Source organism: Rhinatrema bivittatum, chromosome 5 (assembly GCF_901001135.1).
Source record: "Rhinatrema bivittatum chromosome 5, aRhiBiv1.1, whole genome shotgun sequence".
Taxonomy (NCBI): Eukaryota; Metazoa; Chordata; class Amphibia; order Gymnophiona; family Rhinatrematidae; genus Rhinatrema; species Rhinatrema bivittatum.
In genome coordinates this window covers 45,669,190-45,692,144 of record NC_042619.1, presented here as the reverse complement: position 1 = coordinate 45,692,144, position 22,955 = coordinate 45,669,190, and the positions used below count along the sequence as shown (strand labels likewise).

Genomic DNA, 22,955 nt, shown 5'->3' with positions numbered 1-22,955 from the left:
AGAAGAGTGCCAGCTCATCAGCTTTTGATTGAGCTTGGTTGGATGGTATGTCCGGAGTATTGGCCTGTGTTAAATTGGAGACGAAAGTGAAAAGCGCTTTGGGGTCAAAGATAATGTCATGAATCTTATGTGCGTAGTAGTCTCTTTTTGTTTTTAAGGTGGAACTCTTGTATGAGTGGAGGGCGAGTTTGTAAGAAGAAAGTGTAGTAGGGGAAGGGGTTTTACGCCATTTACTTTCTTTCTGACGTAAATTGAGTTTGAGGTTTTTAAGTTCGTTTGTAAACCAAGGCTGCTTTTTTGACGCACCTTGTTTGACTTTTTTTGTTATCAGTGGACATAGTTTGTTTGCCACATTTTCTGTTATTGTTGACCAGGAGTTTATGGCTGAATTAGGTGTCGTGATGTCGATGAGTGAGAGATCCGTGATTAGATGATTGCTGAGATCGTCAGATGAGCATACTTTTCTGTGGAGAAATGAGTGTTGAGGGGGGGTGGTTGTTGCTCATTTGGGTCGTCGAAAAGGTGGTGGAGATTAGTGAATGGTCTGACCAGGGAACTGGTTTGCATGTAGGGTGTGTAGAATGTCTTATACCTGAGTTCATAAAGATAAGGTCCAGTGTGTGACCTGCCTTGTGCGTAGGTTCATTGATTATTTGTTTGAATCCCATTGCGGACATAGCGGTAAGGAATGTTTCACAGCTGGTTGAGAGTGTGGGGTTGTCGACGTGTAAATTAAAATCTCCTAGGATTATTGTTGGAGAGTCTGGTTTAAGATAAGTTGCTATGATTTCTAGGATAGGTGATGCATCTGCTTCTAGGAGGCCAGGTGGGGCGTATACTAGAAGGATTTGGAGAGTGTCAGATTTGAACAAGCCTGTTTCTAGTTTTGAGTCTGTTTTAATTGGGTGGTGTGAGAATCTGAGATCTTTTTTAGCTGCTAGGAGAATACCCCCACCCCTTTTCTTCTGTCGAGGGATGGAGAAGAAGTCATAGGTCTGAGTTGGTAGCTGATTAATTAAAGCTGTATCTGTAGATTTTAGCCACGTTTCTGTTATAGCACAGAGGTCTGGGTTCGCGTCTAGGAGAAGGTCATTTAAGATCAGTGATTTCTTGGACAGAGATTGTGCATTAAATAGAATCAGTGAAAAAAGAGTAAATCCTAGAAGTTGGGTGATTGGAGCAATCATGATAGGGATAAGGGATTTGTAGGTGCGTTGATTGTAGAGTATGGTTGATTTTCCTGTGAGTAGCGTTCGATGATGGAGAATCGGAATTGGGAGACCGTGGCACATTGTTTGCATTGTTAGGAGTATTGTTGGTGTTTGTGAGTAGAAGGTGAGTTGTTGCCTGAGTTGTTGCGTCTGGTTGCCTGAGTTGTTGCGTGTTGTTGCCTGAGTTGTTGCCTGAGTTGTTGCCTGAGTTTTTGCCTGAGTTGTTGTCTGAGTTTTTGCATCTGGTTGTCTGAGTGGAAGTTGAGTTGTCTGTGTAGTAGTTGTTTAAGTTGTGGCGTCTGGAAGTCTTGTTTCGTTAGTTTGAATGTCTAGTTGTTTGTGCTGTATTGTCTGATTATCTGTTTGTATTGTCTGTTTGTCTGCAGACGTCTGAAGAAGGATAGGATGACTGGTGGTTTGTATGGTTAATGTTTGGTGAGGCTGCACTGTGTGTGCCACATAGAAGTCGAAAGGAAGGACGCTGGTGGGTGTTTGAGGATGAACTAGTTTGATTTTGCTTACCGCTGTGAAGTTCCATTGAGTGAATATCCATTGAGAAGGCAAATTGAAAAGTTCCATTGAGTGAATATCCATTGAGAAGGCAAAGCTATAGGGAAGGAAGAGTGATTTGTTTAGGTCAGGTGCAGTTCTTCTGTTGTGGAGTGATAGGGAGAATATGCTTTGTATGAAATTGTTTAGGTGGTTAGGGTATTCTTCTGCCCCAAATCACCTGTACAGGTAGGGTAGCTTTCTTGAAGCACATTATGGTGGTATGTTGCAGTTATCCTTTTGGCTGATATTTTTTAAGCTTCCTTTTCCTCTCTTTTTCTAGCCCGTAGTATGGTGCTTTTTTGTAGGCTTCCTCTTCCTCCCTCTTATTCTTAGTCCATATACAAACAGACACCATAGACAGACACCTTAATGGCCAACTGAAATGGCCTGCACAAGCCTATGCAGCACAGGCTAGCACTGACAACTTCCTATGGAAAGCCCTGAGAAATACTGGCTTTATCGCTTATTTGTTAAGGAGTGAAAGGTGGCAGATACTCAATGGAGTATGAAAACCCGAGGGTTTATAAATTGTTTTGTTCTATGTTAAAGTGTTAAACATGTGTTAGGATAAATTAAAGAAATAATGAAAACAGGAAAGGAGGTGTTACGTGTGCCGACTGTGGCAGACCCGCGGCCCAGCCCCCTCACCTCTCTCAGACGAATCCAGTGCCTGGTTCCTCATCCCTGGCGGCGGTGGGCTGCCGGTTCCATCCTCGGGCTGCCCCCGGGGCCTCAGTCTCAGCTGCAGATCCCTGTGCTCCGTGTCGGGCCTCTCCAAGTGGCCCGCGGAGAGACGCTGCGGTCCAGTGCTGTGCCCCTCCTTAGGCACATAAAGGCGCACCATTGAGTCTTATGAAGGGCCAGCGGCGGGATCTTGGCCGTGGCCCCGGATGATGATGTCAGCGGAGTCCCGGTACTTAAGGTCAGGCTCTGCTCCTAAGAATTGCCTTTGCAACAGATCTCCACCCTGGTCGTGTACTCGTTGCCTCCTGGTGATTCTCCTTCATTCCTGGCTCCTGTTCCTCGCTGATTCCTGTTCCTGATTTCCTCGTTCCTGATTCCTAACCTACACTCGGATTGCCTTCTCGGACACAACCCTTGCTTTGCCTGACCACGCTGTTGACTCTCTCCAAACCCGGATCTCTGCATTGTCTGACTACGTCATTGACTCTCTCCTCGTCCAGACCTCAGTTTTACCTTGCCACTGCTTCCTGATTACCGCCGGCCCTGACTTCAGCTTGCCCTGAGACCTTCTTCAGTCTACGTCCTGGACTTGGCCTATTCAGGCTTCGGCCTGTTCTTGCTCGGACGCTCCCTGTCTGACTTTGGTTCTATTGGCGCCCGGGTCTCCGGGATTCCGCCTCATCCAGTACAGATTTCTTCATTCCACTGTTGCTGCCTCTGGGCTGACCTGTCGATCCTTCCATCGATGACGACATACAGAGACCCACCTAAGTCCAGCTGGCCCCAGTACCCAAAGGCTCAACCCGCGGGGAATGAGGGCTGGTGTTGGTGAAGCACCAGCCGGCCTACGTCCTTCAGCCCACTCTGCCTGCCGATGGTAGGGACCTGTAGGATCCCTCCTACGGGTAGCGCCAACCCCACCTCGGCCCAAGAGTCCACCTCCGGTGCAATAGGAGGTGGGTGTGGTGAAATTTAGGAAGTATAAGGTGGACAGGAATCTGAGGTGAGTGAATGAGGATTAGGGTGGGAGAGTTCTAAACTGCTAACTGATATGGTTTTGCACAAAACCTAGCCTGCACAACCACTAATCCCTCTATTAAAAAGAAGTGAACTGCCTGCTTTACTACCAGTTGCGAGCAGTTATATCAAATAAGTCAAGTATACAAACTAGACTGCCATTCCACACTGTCACAGGAAATCCTTAGTGTGTTGCCCTTATAGGCCAGAGCAGAGTCTTGTTTTTATATAGACAGACGGCATAGACAGAAACTTAAAGTGCCAACTGACATGGCTTTTCACAAAACACGTGCTGCACAACCTCTAATCCCTCTCTCAAAAAGCACAGGTTAGCACTGAACTGCCTGCTTTACTACCAGCTGTGAGCAGTTATATCAAATGAGACAAGTATGTCAACTAGACTACCCCTCCATTCAGTCACAGGAAGTCCCTAGTATGTGCTCTGATAGGCCAGAATTGATTTTATTTATAACTTTTACATCTACATCCTTTAAGTTTCATATCAAGAGCTTTTGTTCTAAAACTGAAAAATATTTGCTTGTTATGCATTGTTTATATCTATGACTTATTTGAATGCCTAGCTAAATGAATGTGTAACCAAGATGATCCTTTAATTTGGATTATAAATTTGATTTAAATCAATTTCAGATATTTGAATCAATCCAAGTTTCCTCTAAAAGGAAAACTACATTTAGTGGTAGGACCTTTGCTGTCTTTCCAATTTACTTTATATCCTGAAAAGGTTGAGCATTGCTCAATCAATGAAAACAAATTTGAAATAGAAATATCACATTTGGAGAGATATATTGATATGGATTTTATACTAGGCATCATTGCAGTAAATACTAACAAAGTCAGGATGTTGCTTACAGCTGTAGGCAGACGGGTAAAAGAGATAAGATGAAACCCTTTCAAATATTGTTCTTTAATTGTTCAGATATGGAACTTTGGCCAAGCAACACTATGGCAAAAATCAGACAATCATAACTGATCAACAAAAATAATTATTTGATTTGATTCTGACATATCATATGATTTCTATCCGGTTTGGCATTTAAGCTTACTAAAATTGTATTGAAGGTTTCAGAAATATAAGGCCCACATTGAGCAAGCCAAGGAGTAGGAAAGTTATCTGGGTAAATTTGCCCTGGTAACTGTAATGAAAGTGGAACTTTGCTGCTGTGGTATGGTTGGCACAGCCTAGGGAGAGAACTTCCTAGGCCCACACCGACAGCTGGCAGACATACCTTGGGGTGAGACTGGTCAGGAGCTTCACCTATACCAGCCCCCTTCCCTGTAGGTTGAGCTCTTGGGTTCTGAGGGCTGGCAGGTTTTAGGCGAAAGTCTCTCAGGGTATAGTGAGGTAGAGTATCAGGGGCCAAGCAAGAGTCAAAGGCGGGCAGCAAACAAGAATACTCACGGTCCAGGCAAGGTTCAGGTCCAGAAATCAGTCCGAGGGGAAGACAGGAGCAAAGCGAGAGAGACTAATGAGGCAGAGGAAGCTGGATGAGATGAGGCAAGGCTGGGCTGGGCAAGACAAGGCAGAGCAGGCTGGAAAGATAAGCCAAGACTGGGCTGAAGAGACGAGGTAAGGAAGACATGTGGCTAGGAACACATACTGTGAAGGCAGGAGACCCGTTGCTGAGGTGAGATAGGGAGTGCGGCTGGGACTTAAGTGCCTAGCCATGTTATGTCATCGTGGTGCAGCGTTGGGTCCGTTTCCCACCACAGGGACTTGAAAAGGGTGGCATGCCCAGGAAGCTGCTGCCCAGCAAAGTGGGCAGCAGCATGGCAGCATTCTTGCTGCTAAAGGCAGGACCGGTGGCATCTGAGCTGTGCTGGAGGCTGCTCGCATCTAAAGGGTGAGTGAGGCCGGACTTGGTTCTATTCCGCAGCCAGTCAAACATAACAGTAATTGTACTTGAATATTTAGCAGAATGCAACCAGATATGTGTTCCAATGAGTATACCTGGCTAAAGATAAATTTGTCTGGATATAGTTATCTGGATGACTTAAGGATAGCACTCCAACATGACAAGGCATATCTGGATAACTTTATCTAGGATAAACTTTGTCTAGGTGGTCACCTAGAATGCCAGCATTTTGGGGATGGCAAAATACCACCAACGCATGGTCCAGAAGGGTGCTATATCAGAGCTAATGCCATCAAAGAAAGAAGTGCTATGTTGCAGCTACTTCTTCCAGTAGGATGGAGCTTTGGGCAGGAAATGCGCCAATAGATAAGTTGGGTGGGATGTGCATGACCCGAAGGTTTGCCTAGAATGCCAAATACTCTTCCACTGGCCCTGTGGATAATGTTGAATATCAGTACTAACCAGCTAAAGTTAAGACCTCCTTCTACAATGCCCCATCATTGCCTTTTTAAATTTTGTCTAGGTAATAATTTACCCTGACAAAATTTAAAAACAGAGCAGGGGAAAATTTGAAACCAAAGATTTGTCCAGAAAATTCCCAAAGTTACCCAGATACATTTTTTGAACATGGACTTCATTGTTTATAGATTATAAAGAGTAAATGCTAAATTAATTCACTAGATATGGACTGATCCAACTTTTGTGATTGTCGAGCACGATTCAGTCTGGACACTAGTAATTTCTGATTTGTTTTGATAATTTAATTTTCATTAACTCTCCAATTGCAACTTACATCAAATATTGGATGTTCTGTTGGGGGAAATACATTTTTTTTTTAAACAGTTCTTAAAGATTGACTTCTCTACTCCATCCCCAACTAGGGTTGCCAACTGGCTCCAGATTTTCAGGACAGGTTGCTCCAGTACTGCTTTAATTCTTATAGTCTTGCTTTTCTTAGGGAATGCAATAGGGAAATCAGAATAAGTCCCAGCATGCAATGAGGTAAAACCAGGACTGGATCAACCTGTCCTGAATTTCTGGATCCAGTTGGCAACCCTATCCCCACTTTAACAGGGAAGCTCAACTAAATCAACCTTGTTGGACTTGAAAGGATAGAAACTGTATATTTATTTATTTATTTATTTCGGATTTTTATATACCGGCATTCTCAATACAAGTATCGAATCAGGTCGGTTTACATAGAACAAAACTGTCGCAATAAAGGCGTTACATTAAACAGCGTTTCTTGACATATGAGTAACATATAACATATAACATATGTTATATGTTATATGTAACATATAACATATATGTAGGGGATACTGTTTAAGTAAGAGATGAGCACTTTTTATAGGAGGTATGCACAACTTATCTTTGCTCATAATTCTCTTTTAATTTCAACATAAAGCAAAAGAAAAAAAACCCACACAATCTTGATGCCAGTGAAAATGTTAGTGGTTGATCATGCTTTCTACCATAAAACCTTTTGAAAAATAATGGAAGTGCAGTCATCACTGCGCTTTGTTTTAGTATACTTCAGGATAAACCCTTTATAATGATTTCATATACCACTGTAGCAACAGCATTTGTTAGTCATTTTTAATAGCTGCATTAATCTATTTTATGTTCCTAAAGAAGAAAGTGACTTGCTGGCAAGTTTGTTTGTGTGTCTTGCATGTAGTTATGGGCTGCAGACAAACTGTTAGCAGAGTCAGTTTCTAAAATATATAGAAAAGAATCTCTCTGAAGGTCAGATGCAAAAAAGAAAAATCAATGCAGGAAATACAAATACTTTTAGATTGCTTTCCAGAAGTGATTTTTCAATCTGTACCTGAGATTTCATTACAATTGTAATGTTAGAGTCTTCACAGTTTTACATTGGCATAGTTTGTAAAGCTTTATCCATCCCTTTACCTAAGGACCTTAAAAAGTATAATATGTTACTTGAAAAGGAGTATTACCTGAGAACCTTGCTATGGTCTCTTTTAAAGAACACTTGGCTTTTACACAAATGTTCCTGCTGCTGCTGCAGGGTTGATAAAGTATCTAGAAAGTTAAGGCTGGACCCTGGGCAAGTCATCTTAACTTTGTGTTGCTCAGTTAATCCAAATGGAATTAGAGAAATGATAAATATGTCATTCTCTCTCATTGACTTTGGAAATGTCTGTGCAAATGAGGTGGATGCTAAGAGGATACAAGTGACTGAATGCATGTGGCCTACTGCTAGTAAAGGCCAGATTTAAAGGCTAAGCAAATTATTCAAACAGTAGAGGTATACAGCTAAAAAATATGTAGTTTGTTTCATTTTATATCATTTCATTTTAGTGTGCTACATAGTGTGCTAATTTTATTTAGTGCCTGCTAAAAATTTAGCGCACGGTGAATGAAACAAAACAAACAGTAGTACATATCTAGTGAAAAGTCTGCACGTCAATTTGCTCGGACATTTATGAAACAGTGCATGCTAATAACCATTACTTCAATTTTCTGCAAGTTCCAGAAGGGAAAAACATTCCACAGAAAAAAATTGTGACAGTAAAATGTTGTGCAAAAATTACTGCAGGGGCTTTTGCACTTTCTTTGTTGCTTTCACCAAAGGGAAACAAGACTACTACTGACAGCTCAAAAATATCAGCTGTGAAAAGTGGGAAGATTGAGGCAACCTTCACAATTGCCTCAAGCACTAAGCAAACTAAACATGATCCTCTGTCGCCAATGAAGTCCCAGTCTCCCAAACCCAATATGGAACAACACCTGCAGGACAGTGTAATGGCTGAAATTCTTCAGCTAAAAGAAGTATTGAAAGATAAATATGTCTACTATGTGCGATATCAGATCTGAAGCTGTGGAACCGTTCTCCAAGATCTCCACATACTCGGTATAATTGGAAGAGGTAGAGAAACAAACGGCATCAACCACAGAAGCTGTGTTGCACTTACAAATTGCATTTTGTAAAATTGATGTGTTGCAACATGATGTAGAGACTCTCTCTAACAGGAATCGGCGAAACAACATTTGGATCCTAGGACTTCGAAAAGATATTGAAGGTACAGATATAATGGCATACTTTGAAAATATGATACTGTCCTATTTAGGTATTAAATATACTTCCCCTTTTGAGATAGAATGCTCACACAGGATGCCTTTGAGGCTTTTAAAAAATGCAAAGTACCCGCATCCAGTGAAAATAGAAGTACTTTGCTATCCACAAACTATAGAAATTTTAACTGCAGGAAGGAAGAAAACAAATATCCTGACTGAAAGCAATAAAATCCTCTTTGACCCCGATTTGGCAAAGACCACTACACAATGCTGCAAGGAGTTTCTAAATTTAAGATCGCAGCTTTGATCATTGGTCTCTTTAATTTTGCATCGATGAATGTTATTTTAATTTTAAATAATCACATGAAGCAGAATTCTGACATGGAAACCATGATAACCTGATCTTTTTATTTCAGTATGTAACCGTGCCTGGTGGATTGTTGTCTGGTTACTACTTTTGCACTTTTTTTGACGTTGAATATCAATATCATATGCCACCTGCCTATATTTTATTTCATGGAATGATTTGATTTGCCTCTTCTACTAGTGATCATGTATACATGTTAATGAAAATGTGGTTACATTCCCTAGTCCAAGTATTCAGAGGGCAATATTCAAAGAGGCGGCAAGTGGCAAATTAATCTGGGATAAGTTATGTGCATAACTGGTACCTGATATTTAGTAGGATTTTTACACACTCGTTTTTTGTTGAATATACTCAGATAAAGTTAAGTATGTGTAGAGATTTTTTTTAATTTATTATTTTTTTTTATATACCGACATTCCTCTCAATTGAGATCACACCGGTTTACATTCAGGTACTGTAGGTATTTCTCTATCCCCAGAGGGCTTACAATCTAAGTTTTTTGTACCTGAGGCAATGTAGGGTAAAGTGACTTGCCCAAGGTCACAAGGAGTGACAGCAGGACTTGAACCCTGGTCTCCTGGTTCATAGTCCACTGCTCTAACCACTAGGCTATTCCTCCTCCCTAAAGGAGCTCCTCCCTAAAGGATCTCTGCTATTTTACTATGCAGGCACAGAAGTAGTTTATTATTGGGTTTCAGGTCCCAAGTGTGGGACCTAAGATGGTGAGCTCTGAGTATATATTCCCCTGCCACCAGGGGAATATTTTGGTTGGACCTCTCAGGAGTGGCATGTCTCTTTGCTGCTTACTTTTGGTTTATTTTCCTTGCTTAAGAGCCCTGGGGTCTTTGGGATTGAGCCTTGAGTGAGACACAGAAGACAGAGTACCTTGGCTTAATTTACCATGGTTTTTTGGAAAGCTTTCTTTGGTTTTGGTTTCCCCTTTTTCCTGAGAATTTCCTTTTCTTCTCTGAGTACTTCTAGGGTCCAGAGACTCAGTTCATTGTCAGCTGAAGGAAAAGGTATCTCTCACTGAGAGCGGGAATAGGGAGATCATCAGTTTCCCTTTTGGGGAATGAGTTCTCATTCATCTCCAACGAAAAGGAGGATTAGGAACTGAGACGATGAAATTCCCATTTTTAGACAATACATTTGGCATATTTATTACATTATAATTAGCAGATCTGAAAGAAAGTCTTGTACACATCATTGGGGCAGCATTTCTCTGACTCAATATGCAATATAGAAAACAGGGAAAGAACATCAGCTCTCTACATCACTGCATGCAACACTATGGCCTGAACCATAGAACTGACCTGAGAATCCCCTTCTTTATATGCACCATTATTTCACAGTAACATTTAAGACACAATTTTTTGTTATAGGTAACAATTTCTCACAACATAATTTGTGAAAGGAAACGTATTTTTTTGCATATCCTGAATTGACACTTCTGTTAAATCTATTTTCATGTCTATTACCTGTTGGGAATTGTGAATTTAGAAATCCTGAAAGCGTTATTCTTGGCTACTGGTAGAGGTGGTGTGTGTGTGTGTGTGTGTGTTGGGAATGGGGAGAAGTAATGACCATGCACATCCATTCCACAGCAGTCTATGTTCACGAGATGATGCAATCTGAGAGATAGGTAAGATTAATTGGTTATTATGAGCCCGGTATGTCTATAGTTAGCAAGCATGCTCAGAAGCACTTTCCCCAACATAATCATGTAGATAATGCAATAAATGTACAATATAATCATATTGCATGATTTTGAGAGCAATAGGAGACATTTCTAGTAAACCAATGTGATGTGCATTTAATATTACAGTGCTCCCTGCAGTGTAATATTAGTGCAAAACCTTTTCAGCATCAATACAGATATTTCATAATGTATGTTTTCACTAACATCCTTGTTGCAAGATCAATTGAAGTGATGTAAATTATTACAAAACCAAAGGAAAAAAACTGATAAAAACAGAAAACGTGGTGCCAGGTTAGGATGGTGTCTAGACGACACAAATAACTTGGCGCCAGGCCTGGAGCCAGTGGGGGAAAGTTCGGCCAGTGCACTTACCTCATGATGATACAGCGCAGGGCGGTGGCATCGTGGTGCATCAACGTTGGCACATTGATGCGTGCTTGATGTTCCACCTTTGAGGTGGTGGCATCAAACGCTGGTGCCATGATGTCGGGAGGGCAAGGAAGGAAAAGGGGGGAGAGCCAATTGGGGCGGTATGGGGAGGTCCTGGGGAGGAACAAATCGATTTGGGGCAGCACCTACCTGCCCCATTGGGCGCTTCAAACCAGGGGGGTGGGCTGAGGGTCGGATCCTGCAGCACAGAGAGGCTTGACTGGGGATATTGAGCCTAATCCATCCCTTTTGCTCCTGCTCCCCTTGCTGAAAGTTGCTTCCTTGTTCCCAACCTCCCTCCCAGTACCTTCACTTAGTAGCTTAGTCAGCATTGCCTATATAAGAAGTTGTTTGTTGCATGTTATATACTTGCATTGTTGTTATATACTTGCATTGTTGCAGCTTTGGGGCAGGGGTACATGAGCCAAGAAGGGGGGGGGGGATTGTTTCCTATCTGAGGCAGTGCAGGGTATCACCAGTATGCTGTACCTAGTCTACTAGGGACTGTCTGCTGCAGGGCCAGATGGCCCCGGGTTGATGGCAGACTGGATGTGTCACCCAAGTGGGCAGTCACCTTGCTTGTGTTTGGTGGAGTGACCCATGAGGAGCGAGTGCCTCTCACAAAGACAGGGCTTTGCTTGGCAGTGGCGAGACCTGGCGTCCAGAGGTGATGCACTGCCTGCCAGATGCCCACTGGTTAGTACGCTCTGTTATGGTTCAGGTCCCTAGGACTTTATTGTAACCCTGTTTATGTAGTAAAGCTGCAGCCTACTTTCACCAAGTCTTTGTTGTTTCAGTTGTTGTTTAAGGTTTCAAGTGCGCATGGTCATTACCCCCTACACCATCGCGTGGCTACCCAGGTTATATGTTGTTGTTGTTTTGGGTTTTTTTTTAATTAAATGCACAAATTCATGGAAATTCAAAGCTTGTCCAGTTATTGCATTATATTCTTTATATAGTGATATGCAAAATCACTAACTGTGCTATTGTGCATTAGTTGAATTCTCCATTTAATTGCTTTTATGGGTTCGATCAACCATTAATATTTTAAATGTGTTTTAATAATATTTAGCTGCACTGGAATGTTTGAATAATGACATTGATTAAGATAAAGATTAACACAAATTAGGTTGTTCCAATAGTCAATGTTTATTATTCTGCACCACTGCTGCCTTACTGAAGATTGATCTCCATTTTTAGCGCCTATTCATCTTTGTTTGTGTCAAACATGCATTTCAATAAGGCTTTGTCACTCATTTTTAATGAATTTTGCCATTGTTATCTTCCTAACCCGTTATTAAATGAAACAGTCAGAAAATGCAAAGTGCATTACTTACACTAAGTAAGAGGCTGGGAGGGCAAAGTCCTGGCCTGCTAATTAATATTAAGGGGTTGGGCTTCCTCTTACACTGGCTTTGCCATTCCTTTATGGTGCATTGTGAGGGTGGGGAGTGGAGGGCATAGTGATTGCTGCGTTGTTCCCTCCTCTGCCACCTTTTTTCCCTCATGGGGTTTTGAAACCTGCAGGAGTTAGAGCAGCCCCTCATGGGGTTTGAGCCTGGGGTGGGATATTAATATTCCTCTTAAGCTAAGGTGCAAGTTCCTGCCCATCTTTTCCCATTTCTTCCCTGTTCATTATTCGTCTCCCTCACTCTGTCCCTTCTGATATTCATTGCACCTTGTTTACATTTTCTCAGTGGTGGGTGACTCAAGTCCTGATTAACTGTGATATATAAACTGGTTATTTTCATATGTTGGCTGGCTGTATTTGGTGATCCTGTACATATGTGTGTGTGTGTGTGTGTGGGAGGGGAGAAGGGGTGGCTGTTACCCTTGGCAGTGGCAGGATGGCGTTGTCATTGGCCGTGCTACAGGATGTCCCATGTTGGGTTGTGGCAGTGAGGTCTTGGTGTGTGGCGGCGATTTGCTGGAGCATCCTTGGCAGCCAGAGGAGGCTGTTGGTGGCATACTTCTGGGATGAGGCTGCAGGTCACTCCAAAGCCAGGAAAAGGGGTAGTTGGTAGTTTTGGGGGAGTTTGATCTACATTGCATATTGGGCTCAGGTTGCCTTCATTTCTGTGGGGACAATAAACTGTGGCCTTGTTTAAATTCATTAACTTGTGTATTGTGTGTGTTTTTGGGAGGGGGCAGTGAGGGAGGGAAGATGAGAAATTTACTTATGCCTATGTTAGAAGAATCAGAGCTAAACGTAAGAACATAAGAAATTGCCATGCTGGGTCAGACCAAGGGTCCATCAAGCCCAGCATCCTATTTCCAACAGTGGCCAATCCAGGCTACAAGTACCTGGCAAGTACCCAAACATTAAATAGATCTCATGCTACTGAAGCCAGTAATAAGCAGTGGCTATTTCCTAAGTCAATTTGATTAATAGCAGTTTATGGAAGATTTAATACCAATAAAAACTATGCTACATTACCAATATCTTAAACAGCCTGAAATTTCTATTGTTAAAAATAAAATTCAATAAAGACTGTATGAATGTAATTTGATTATCTACAAATGTTGAAATATTAATTTTGCAAAGATTAGGATTTTAACTCACCTATCAACAAAAGCATGGTGAATCACAAAGATGGGATCGTTTGCAGACCCTTGTACCTGGGACATTGAGCCATTCATAATGATATGCAAGGCATTATGTAGACTGCTTTGAGATCTGTTTGCTATTCCATTAAGTGGATTGGAAAATCCTGTTTATGAAATGAAAACAGAAAGAGAAATGGATTTAAAAAGACATGCTCTCATAGTCAATAGAGGTATGCAAATTTGCAAAGTCAAACTCAGAGAAGGTGAACTTCAGCCAGGTTCAAGATAGATTGAAATCCTGAATATTCCCAGATTATCTAGCAGAATTTCATCAGATTCCCCCTGGTTGAATCTGAACAAAATCAAATCAGGTTTAGGAAGGTTTAACAACAAAAAAAGTTGTGTGCTGCGATAACTCTTAAAGTGCCTAGTTAGAAAAAACAGTACATAAAATAACATTTTTTTTTTAATTATCTATTTATTAAATTCAAAAATTTACATAGGCATTGAATACATACCATAAATTTCAGATAAGATATTACATTCAAAGAAAAAAAACTATAACCAGTAAGCATAAAGTATATAAAGAAAAATTTTCACCATGTACATTATCCTAAAGCAAATATTTGTTTCAGTTACTCCGTAAATCTATCTGATCTCACTATGCAATTGGGAGAAGCAAAAGTAAAATAAATAAGAGCAGAATACAGGTAAATCCTAGAAAGTTAAGAGAGTAGTAGGGTTTTTAAACTATCCCGGTACTACTAGACGGAGTTGGTAAATTTTCTGTTTTTGTATTCAGGAGAATTTCTAGCTGATCAGGTTCTGTAAACATATATCTATCATTTCCAAAATTCAGAAAACATTTACACGGAAATTTTATCATTATTTTAGCACCCAATTGTCGAGCTCTTGGACATAATGAGAGAAACTTCTTCCTTCGCACTATAAACATTTTTAACAGGGTGAGTATCACTCAATATACAACATCAAAATTTGAAAAGGATTTAATTGAGAATACTTTTTTACAGTTCTAGAGGTGTACAAAGCAGTCGCCTAGGCAGATGTTAACAGATTCAGTCCCCCAATTCTACAGGTGTACAAAGGACATAGGACCGTGTTTCGCCGAGCTGCGTCAGGAAGGACAAAGGTGAACTTTTAGGAGTGTAATAACTATACCCCAAAACAAAATCAAAGAGGTTAATATGGTTATACAAATATACAAAATATATAGATATTCTTTATTATCTTATCAGTGCATAACATAGAAAAATTAATTACAACTTCATTGTAAAGCCATCTTACAACAATACAAAATACATCAAACCATATTAAATATCTCAAATGTATATTAATAAGCAGGTGCTGTTGTGATTCGGCCCGTGGCAAGAGCCACAAGCCGTCTCTTACCTGTGCAGCCCGGAGGCCGCAGCACCCGGGGCCTGTCCCATGGCACAAAGGCCACCGATGCCATCTTACCCGCATCATAGTGCTGCCGCTGCTCCCTCGTGAGCGCGGCCCAGAGGCCAACGAAGCTGGGGCCTTTCCTGCGGCCAGGAGGCCACCCCGGAACTCCTTCCTTCAAGTGACAGCATACCGCCGCCCGTCAGGGCCTGCCTGTGGCCCGTTCTCCTTCTCCTGCATGGCAGTGGCAGGGACACCGCTGTCTAGGGACCTGGACTTCCTGTTCCTGCCCCTCCTAAGGAGTGAGGTCGTGCTTCTCTCCCTTTCTTAAAGGGACAGGGAGGTGTGGTCCACCTGGTAGCTCCTCCCAGGGAATTGCCGTCTCTGCCCTATATAAGGGCCCTTCAGCCATTCCTTCAGAGCTTTGGCAAGGAGCTAGTCATCTGGGACTAGTCCTCCCTAGAACTCCTCCACTTCCTGTTCCTGCCTGGCGTTCCTGTTCTTGAATTCCATGTCTCGTCTTCCAAGTGATCCATGTCTCATCTTCCAAGTGGTCCTAATGTTCTGTCTTCCAAGTGGTCCTGATGCTTCATCTTCCAAGTGGCCCTGATGTTTCGTCTTCCAAGTGTTCTGGACGTCCTTGTCTCCTTGGCTGTGCAAGTCTCCTGTTGATCCTGGCTTTTAACCTCCCTTCCACTGAGTCCCGCCTCAGTGCTCCGGCTCAGAGTCCCATCTCTGAGTACCTGGCTCCGAGTCCCATCTCCGAGCTTCTTCCTTGAACTGTGTCTGGGTCTTAGGAGCTCCTGGCTCTTGCCTCCGTCTCCTCCAAGTCCTCGCCTTTATTCCAAGATCCAAACTCCAGTGCCTTTGGCCTACGTCTACCTTGCGCCCTGCCTCATGTCCAGCCTTCCGCCTCTGCTGCTTCCTGTGGCAGGTCCGAAAGGGCTTGGAGTAGTCAGAGGACCACTCAGAGGCCAACCTTGCATGGTTGGTCTCACCAAGGCATGCAGGTCGACAGGGGCCTGGCCATCTCCACTCCCAGACGAGGTACGTCCTACCGCAGGGGCACACACCTCTCGTCCCCTAGCACTTGTCCCATCCCAACGCAACAAGTACACAATACACAAAACCCCTTTTATTAAAATTGAAATCTCAACACTTATACAATCACATTCACACACACACACACAGCTTAAAAATAAAACAACTCAAACATCCACATACTAGCCCACATCAAAGGAATTATGAATAGGTCTTCTTATATATTCCTTCCACTAATTCCATAAGATACATAACCAGTCCCATCTTTAGAGAATCACTTTTCTTCTCATCTATTGTATATATATGTATTCTTTGTAAAATACCAATAAATATATATAAAATAAAGTTCAGCTAATAAAAGTCATAGTTATTATACCTGGATAACTTATAATGCCGTAAGCCGCTTTAGGCATTATTTGGAAAGTAGGGCTAAACATCCAATTATTATTTTAATTTTTATTTCTAAATGTCTCATGCTTTGTCACATATTGTTTTACCATACCTTACATAAAATGTGCCAAGCAGACATTCCTATATTTATATTTTAAAGAGAAACCTTTCTTTAAATTAGGGAGGGGTTTAAAAGTAAAACTCCAGCCTTGTATTTAAAATTTGAGCCATAATAGGTTCTTATTAGTTCTTATTAAAATGTACACTACAAACAGAAAACTGGATAATGATCTATTTATTTATATTTATTTATTTAATATAATTTCTTACCCGCCGCTTCAAAAAGGTCTGGAGCAGGGTACAGGAAAACATGCACAACAGTAAAATTAACGAACAACAATTAAAAACAAATAAGAACAAAATTATAATCAAATCAATATTATTTGGAGTTGTTAAAAGAGGTTCATTGGAATACCTCAGAGAACAGATGTGTTTTTAGCTGTTTCCTAAACTGTTTGGAATCATGAGTAAGTTGGAGGATAGGGGGAAGAGAATTCCATAGTGTGGGTCCAAGGATTGAAAAGGAATATTCATGTGTGGAAACTAGCCAAGCAACTCTGGAAGAAGGAATATCTAATAGGTGTTTATTTATTTATTTATTTATTTATTTATAGATTCTTTTATACCGCGGTACGTATAGACATACATCACCTCGGTTTACAGTGAAACAATAAATTAGCAACAGGCTTTACATGTAACAGTTTAAAAAACAGTAAAACATTTGACAGCAACAGGCTTTACAGAAACAAGGGTTTTAAAGATAATATGCAGGTGTTGGCTAGAGGAACGGAGGATGTGGGCAGGAGTATGTATACAAAGAGTAGAGGATATTCAGGTGGATGAAATGTGATGGAGGAGATTATGAATATTGACAGCAGTTTTATATTTGATACGTGACAAAGTTGGTAGCCAGTTTAAGTATTTCAATATTGGGGTTATGTGTTCTCAGATAGGTGTGCCAGTGAATATACGGGCAGCTGAATTCTGAATTATTTGTACTGATTGAAGAGAATGCTATGGTATGCCTGAATATAGGGAATTGCAATAATTAATGGATGGGACAATTAATGATTAAAGAACAGTCTGGAAAGTTACAGGTTCCAAAATGGGTTTTAAATGATGAAGCATTCTTAATTTGAAGACTGAAGATCTAATGACTGATCTTCATTAACTGAAAGAGTGTTAAGTCTAGGATTATGCCTAAATTGCGGACTGTGTGTGAGAGGGTTATAGTGGCTCCTGCTAACTGAAAAGAGTCAGGGATAGGAAAAGTGTGGCAGTGACCAAGTATAAGAGCCTCCGTTTTATTGAGATTGAGAGAAAGCTTATTGTTGTATAGCCAAGAATTGATAGCAGTCAGACACAGAGAAGCAAAATAAACAGTGGAGGACCAAGTGGAGCAGAGACGTAAAAAGAACTGTATGTCATCAATATAGTTTTTTGTAAGAAACTCAGAGTTGAACAAGCAAGTGGCAGAGATGGGTAAGATAAATGTTGTAGAGCATCACAGACAGGGCACAGCCCTGTGGAATACCAAAGGTGATGGGATGCCATGAAGAGGGGGTTCCTTGGAAATAGACTTGTTAAAAATGATTAGAAATATAGGAAGAGAACCATGAGATGACAAACCTAGTTACACCAGCATCAGAGAGTCGAGATGAATAGAGTGATCAAGAGTGTCAAAAGCTGCAGAGATATTGGAAAGGAGAAGAAGATAACAGGTACCAGAATCAAAGCCCTGATGAATGATGTTTAGACTAGAAATAAGAAAAGTCTCAGTGCTGAGAAAAGGCAAAACTTGAATTGGTGTTGAATTGGTGCTGAGAAAAGGCAAAACTTGAATTGAGTGTGCACCAAAAAGTTTGAGAGTTGCTCTGAACGGAAGACTCAATGACTTTAGCAAGGAAAGGAAGAGAGGAAATAGGATGATAGTTTGAGAAACTAGTGGAATCAAGGGAGGGCATCTTGAGAATAGCTTAACAGAAGCTTTCTTTAGAGAAGTTGGAAGGTGCCCTGAAGAGAGAGAGCGAGAGAGAGAGATTCATGACTTTGGCAAGATAAGAAGCCATCTGGTCATGGCAGCATTTGAATAATGCAATAGCACAGGGTCAAGAGAGCAGGTTATATTGTTAATGGAGGAGATGATTTGTGAGATTTCAAGGTAGGGAAACTTTCAACATTACAATGATCATATCAGTCCCCAGCATTCTTTTTCCCTCCCTCTCATCCTCTATTTTTTCCTTTGGTGTTAATTCTCTTTCTCCTACTCCTAAGCATTGGCCTTGTGCTTCATGGCTATGGTGCTTTTTACTGTATTCTGAATTTGTATTTATTATTTATTGCATTTTATATGGTATTATGAATTTATTGATTACCTCTTTGGGTAGTCCATCAGAATTAAGTGGGATATACATGCACTAATTGAAACATGGTTGCCAGTGCTGCCAGCACTATTGCCACTGGGAAGAGAGAAAGAGATCTGAGTTCTGCTGACTACATTCTGCAGAATCCCTTTCCCAGTCAACAGTAGCCCCAGAAATGTATCTGTCCTTATCTCTGTTTCTCCAAACTGCTCCCCCTCTCCTCCACTCACACACACTGCTGCTTCTCATGCTTAATACTATCTTCCTTCCTTGACTTTTAGATTTAGATCAGTAACAGATGAAGGAAGGAGATGGGATTTTTATGCTCGCTAGTCAGTTTTCTTTTGTTCATTATGTTGATTATTTTGTTAAGTTTGTTGTTATGATTATGTATGTAGCACTATTAGTCGCTTAGAGCCTTGGCATTAGCAGCATACAAGTATCAATAAATAAAATAAAGTTACTGTTTAGTGTTTACTGTTTTCTGTGTTAATTGTATATTTATTTTTTAATTAACTGCAATTGGAATTGCAGAATAACAATTATTTAAATAAACCCAACCAAGCAAAACTGTTTTTGACCCACCATCTACCTTATTTTTTTGTTGGGAGAGATAGGCTGATTTAACCAACTGCTGTTAACCACTGACCTGACTATTTTCAAGAGCAATACCATCCCAGTAACTCAATTTATAATTTGATAATTTTTTCATTAAATTAGTGACATCTTATTGGCTATTCACTGAGGAAATGTTATACAAAAAATGTGGTGCAACTTTTGAAAAAGCAATATAATATGGTTTTATTTTTATAGGGGTTGATATTAAAAAAAAAAAAAAAAAAGCTGAATTCCTAAATTTAGGCCTTTAAGACCTAGCTTCATCATTTTGCTATAAATTTTGCATGAATACACACACAATAAAAAAACAAGGGGCATGGTTAGGTACATTTTTGAGATACCACAACATATGCTATATAAGTACTTTGCATAAGTATTTTACCACAATGTGTATTAAATTTAAGTGCCCAGGCAGTCATTTCCATGAGAGAGAGAGAGACTCTTTATAAGGATCTTATTTTAACTATTTATTCCACTGTAGAAAGGTCAACTAATAACTCAAAGTGAGATTTTGGTGGTAGTCTAGGGTTTGGGGGGCAGTTTTACATGCACAGTCAGTTGTACAAACAGCACAGTACATGTCAGTGAAGATAGTTAGCAAGCAGCACTTTTAAAACTAATCGGAGAAAATTATTTTTCACTCAGTGCACAATTAAGCTCTGGAATTTATTGCCAGAGGAGGTGGTTAGTGTAATTGGGTTTAAAAAAGGTTTGGATAAGTTCATGGAGAAGAAGTCCATTAACTGCTATTAATCAAGTTGTCTTAGAGAATAGCCACTGCTATTACTGGCATCAGTAGCATGGGATCTACTTAGTGTTTGGCTACTTGCCAGGCACTTGTAGCCTGGATTGGCTACTGTTGGAAACAGGATGCTGGGCTTGATGGACCCTTGGTCTGACCCAGTATGGCAATTTCTTATTTGATGTGATTTGTAGTGAGGAAAGGTACACAAAGATGAGATTTGTACAATATACTCTCGCCCTGTGCATCAAGCTAGGGCCAGAGTACATTGTATAAATCTCAAGTTTGTGTATGTTTCCTCACTCCGAATCATTTCAAATCTTCACTGATGTGTACTGTGCTATTCATACATCTGACTGTATATTTAAACTTTCCCCAAACCCTAGACCACGAAAACCTCACCTCAAGATACTAGTTGACCCTCCCACACTGGTATAAATAGTTGATTAGTAGGTGTGCCACCCCAGAGGCTCTCTCTCTCTCTCACTCTCTTTCACCATGCCCCCTCTTTTATCACGGGTGCTATTTCCCCTATATTTATAGCATTTTGATGAATCTAGGCCTAAGTTAGACACCTATTTTCAACTGAACGTAGGTGTCTAATTTTTCAGCTGAAAATTCACATAAATTTATGACCCTTAAAGTTAAGCTCACAAATTTAGGACTGCTATTTATTTGTCTTGATTTAGGTCCCTAAGGGGGTCATATTCTAAAGCAGTGATGGCCAACCTTTTGCGCTCAGTGTGTCAAAATTCATAAAAAAACAGAGCATAACTCGGGTGGTGTGTCACTTCTAGAAAAATCCATAATTTTGTGATATTTGTAGCTCTAATATTAATAACTAAAAATTATAATTTTAATATATGTTCTGTATTTATTAATAAAGCAAAAACAAATAATTTTTTACCTTACCTGCTTAGTGACTTTTTTGTTGCTGAATTTCATTGGCTAAATCTTCAATTAAAACACTCTCCCCCTCTCCCCCCCCCACACAAACTCTTACTCCCCTGGATTTTCTCATACACACTCATGCTCTCACACTCACTGGCTCCCTCACATACACACACACACACACACCCAGGCAAGCTCCCAGTCAGTCATTCTCACACACACACACACACACACACACACTGAACCCCAGGCAGGCTCCCATTCATTTTCACACCACTCCCGCTCCATCCTCCAGGCAGGCACCAATTCATTCTCATGCAGGCACCCATGCATTCACACACATACACCCCCATGCAGAGTCCCATTCATTCACATGCACACACTAAAGGCAGACCCCCCTCTCTTTTGCCAGCAACCTCAGAACCTCTCTCATTCCTCTGCTGCCACTGTCACTGCTGCCGCATGGCTATTGGGGAGGTGCCAATTGCTGCTACTGACACTGAAGCCCATTCTGCTGCCTCCTCTGTGCAGGCCCCGTGGGCTTCCACTTTCTCCATGCTGATCTCGTACATTGTGAGATCCGCATAGAGAAACTGCTATTCTTGCACATTCCCAAAGATTACATGTGCCAATCACTAAAAAGTAATTTATTTTGTTTTTTACCTTTAAGAACATAAGTACATAAGAAATTGCCATGCTGGGTCAGACCAAGGGTCCATCAAGCCCAGCATCCTGTTTCCAACAGAGGCCAAAACCAGGCCACAAGAACCTGGCAATTACCCAAACACTAAGAAGATCCCATGCTACTGATGCAATTAATAGCAGTGGCTGTTCCCTAAGTAAACTTGATTAATTGACTCCTCCTCCAAGAACTTATCCAAACCTTTTTTGAACCCAGCTACACTAACTGCACTAACCACATCCTCTGGCAACAAATTCCAGAGCTTTATTGTGCGTTGAATGAAAAATAATTTTCTCCGATTAGTCTTAAATGTGCTACTTGCTAACTTCATGGAATGCCCCCTAGTCCTTCTATTATTCGAAAGTGAAAATAACCGAGTCACATCTACTCGTTCAAGACCTCTCATGATCTTAAAGACCTCTATCATATCCCCCCTCAGCCGTCTCTTCTCAAAGTTGAACAGCCCTAACCTCTTCAGCCTTTCCTCATAGGGAAGCTGTTCCATCCCCTTTATCATTTTGGTTGCCCTTCTCTGTACCTTCTCCATCGCAACTATATCTTTTTTGAGATGCGGCGACCAGAATTGTACACAGTATTCAACGTGTGGTCTCACCATGGAGCGATATAGAGGCATTATGACATTTTCCATTCTATTAACCATTCCCTTCCTAATAATTCCTAACATTCTGTTTGCTTTTTTGACTGCTGCAGCACACTGAGCTGATGATTTTAAAGTATTATCCACTATGATGCCTAGATCTTTTCCTGGGTGGTAGCTCCTAATATGGAACCTAACATTGTGTAACTACAGCAACGGTTATTTTTCCCTCTATGCAACACCTTGCACTTGTCCACATTAAATTTCATCTGCCATTTGGATGCCCAATCTTCAAGTCTTGCAAGGTCCTCCTGCAATGTACCAAAGTCTGCTTGTGATTTAACTACTCTGAATAATTTTGTATCATCTGCAAATTTGATAACCTCACTCGTCGTATTCCTTTCCAGATCATTTATATATATATTGAAAAGCACCGGTCCAAGTACAGATCCCTGAGGCACTCCACTGTTTACCCTTTTCCACTGAGAAAATTGACCATTTAATCCAACTCTCTGTTTCCTGTCTTTTAACCAGTTTGTAATCCACGAAAGGACATCGCCTCCTATCCCATGACTTTTTAGTTTTCGTAGAAGCCTCTCATGAGGGACTTTGTCAAACGCCTTCTGAAAATCCAAATACACTACATCTACCGGTTCACCTTTATCCACATGTTTATTAACCCCTTCAAAAAAATGAAGCAGATTTGTTAGGCAAGACTTCCCTTGGGTAAATCCATGTTGACTA

The 22,955-nt window shown here is 41.0% G+C and overlaps 1 protein-coding gene across 1 annotated transcript in view; it reads right to left on the bottom strand.

Annotated features, from left to right (window-relative positions):
* The window catches only part of TYR (tyrosinase), a 120,284-nt gene that overhangs the window by 56,769 nt on the left and 40,560 nt on the right, over nucleotides 1–22,955 (bottom strand). The window contains exon 3 of the mRNA XM_029601706.1: nucleotides 13,439–13,586. Coding sequence (XP_029457566.1) covers nucleotides 13,439–13,586 — 148 coding nt within the window. The remainder of the gene's footprint in view (nucleotides 1–13,438; nucleotides 13,587–22,955) is intronic.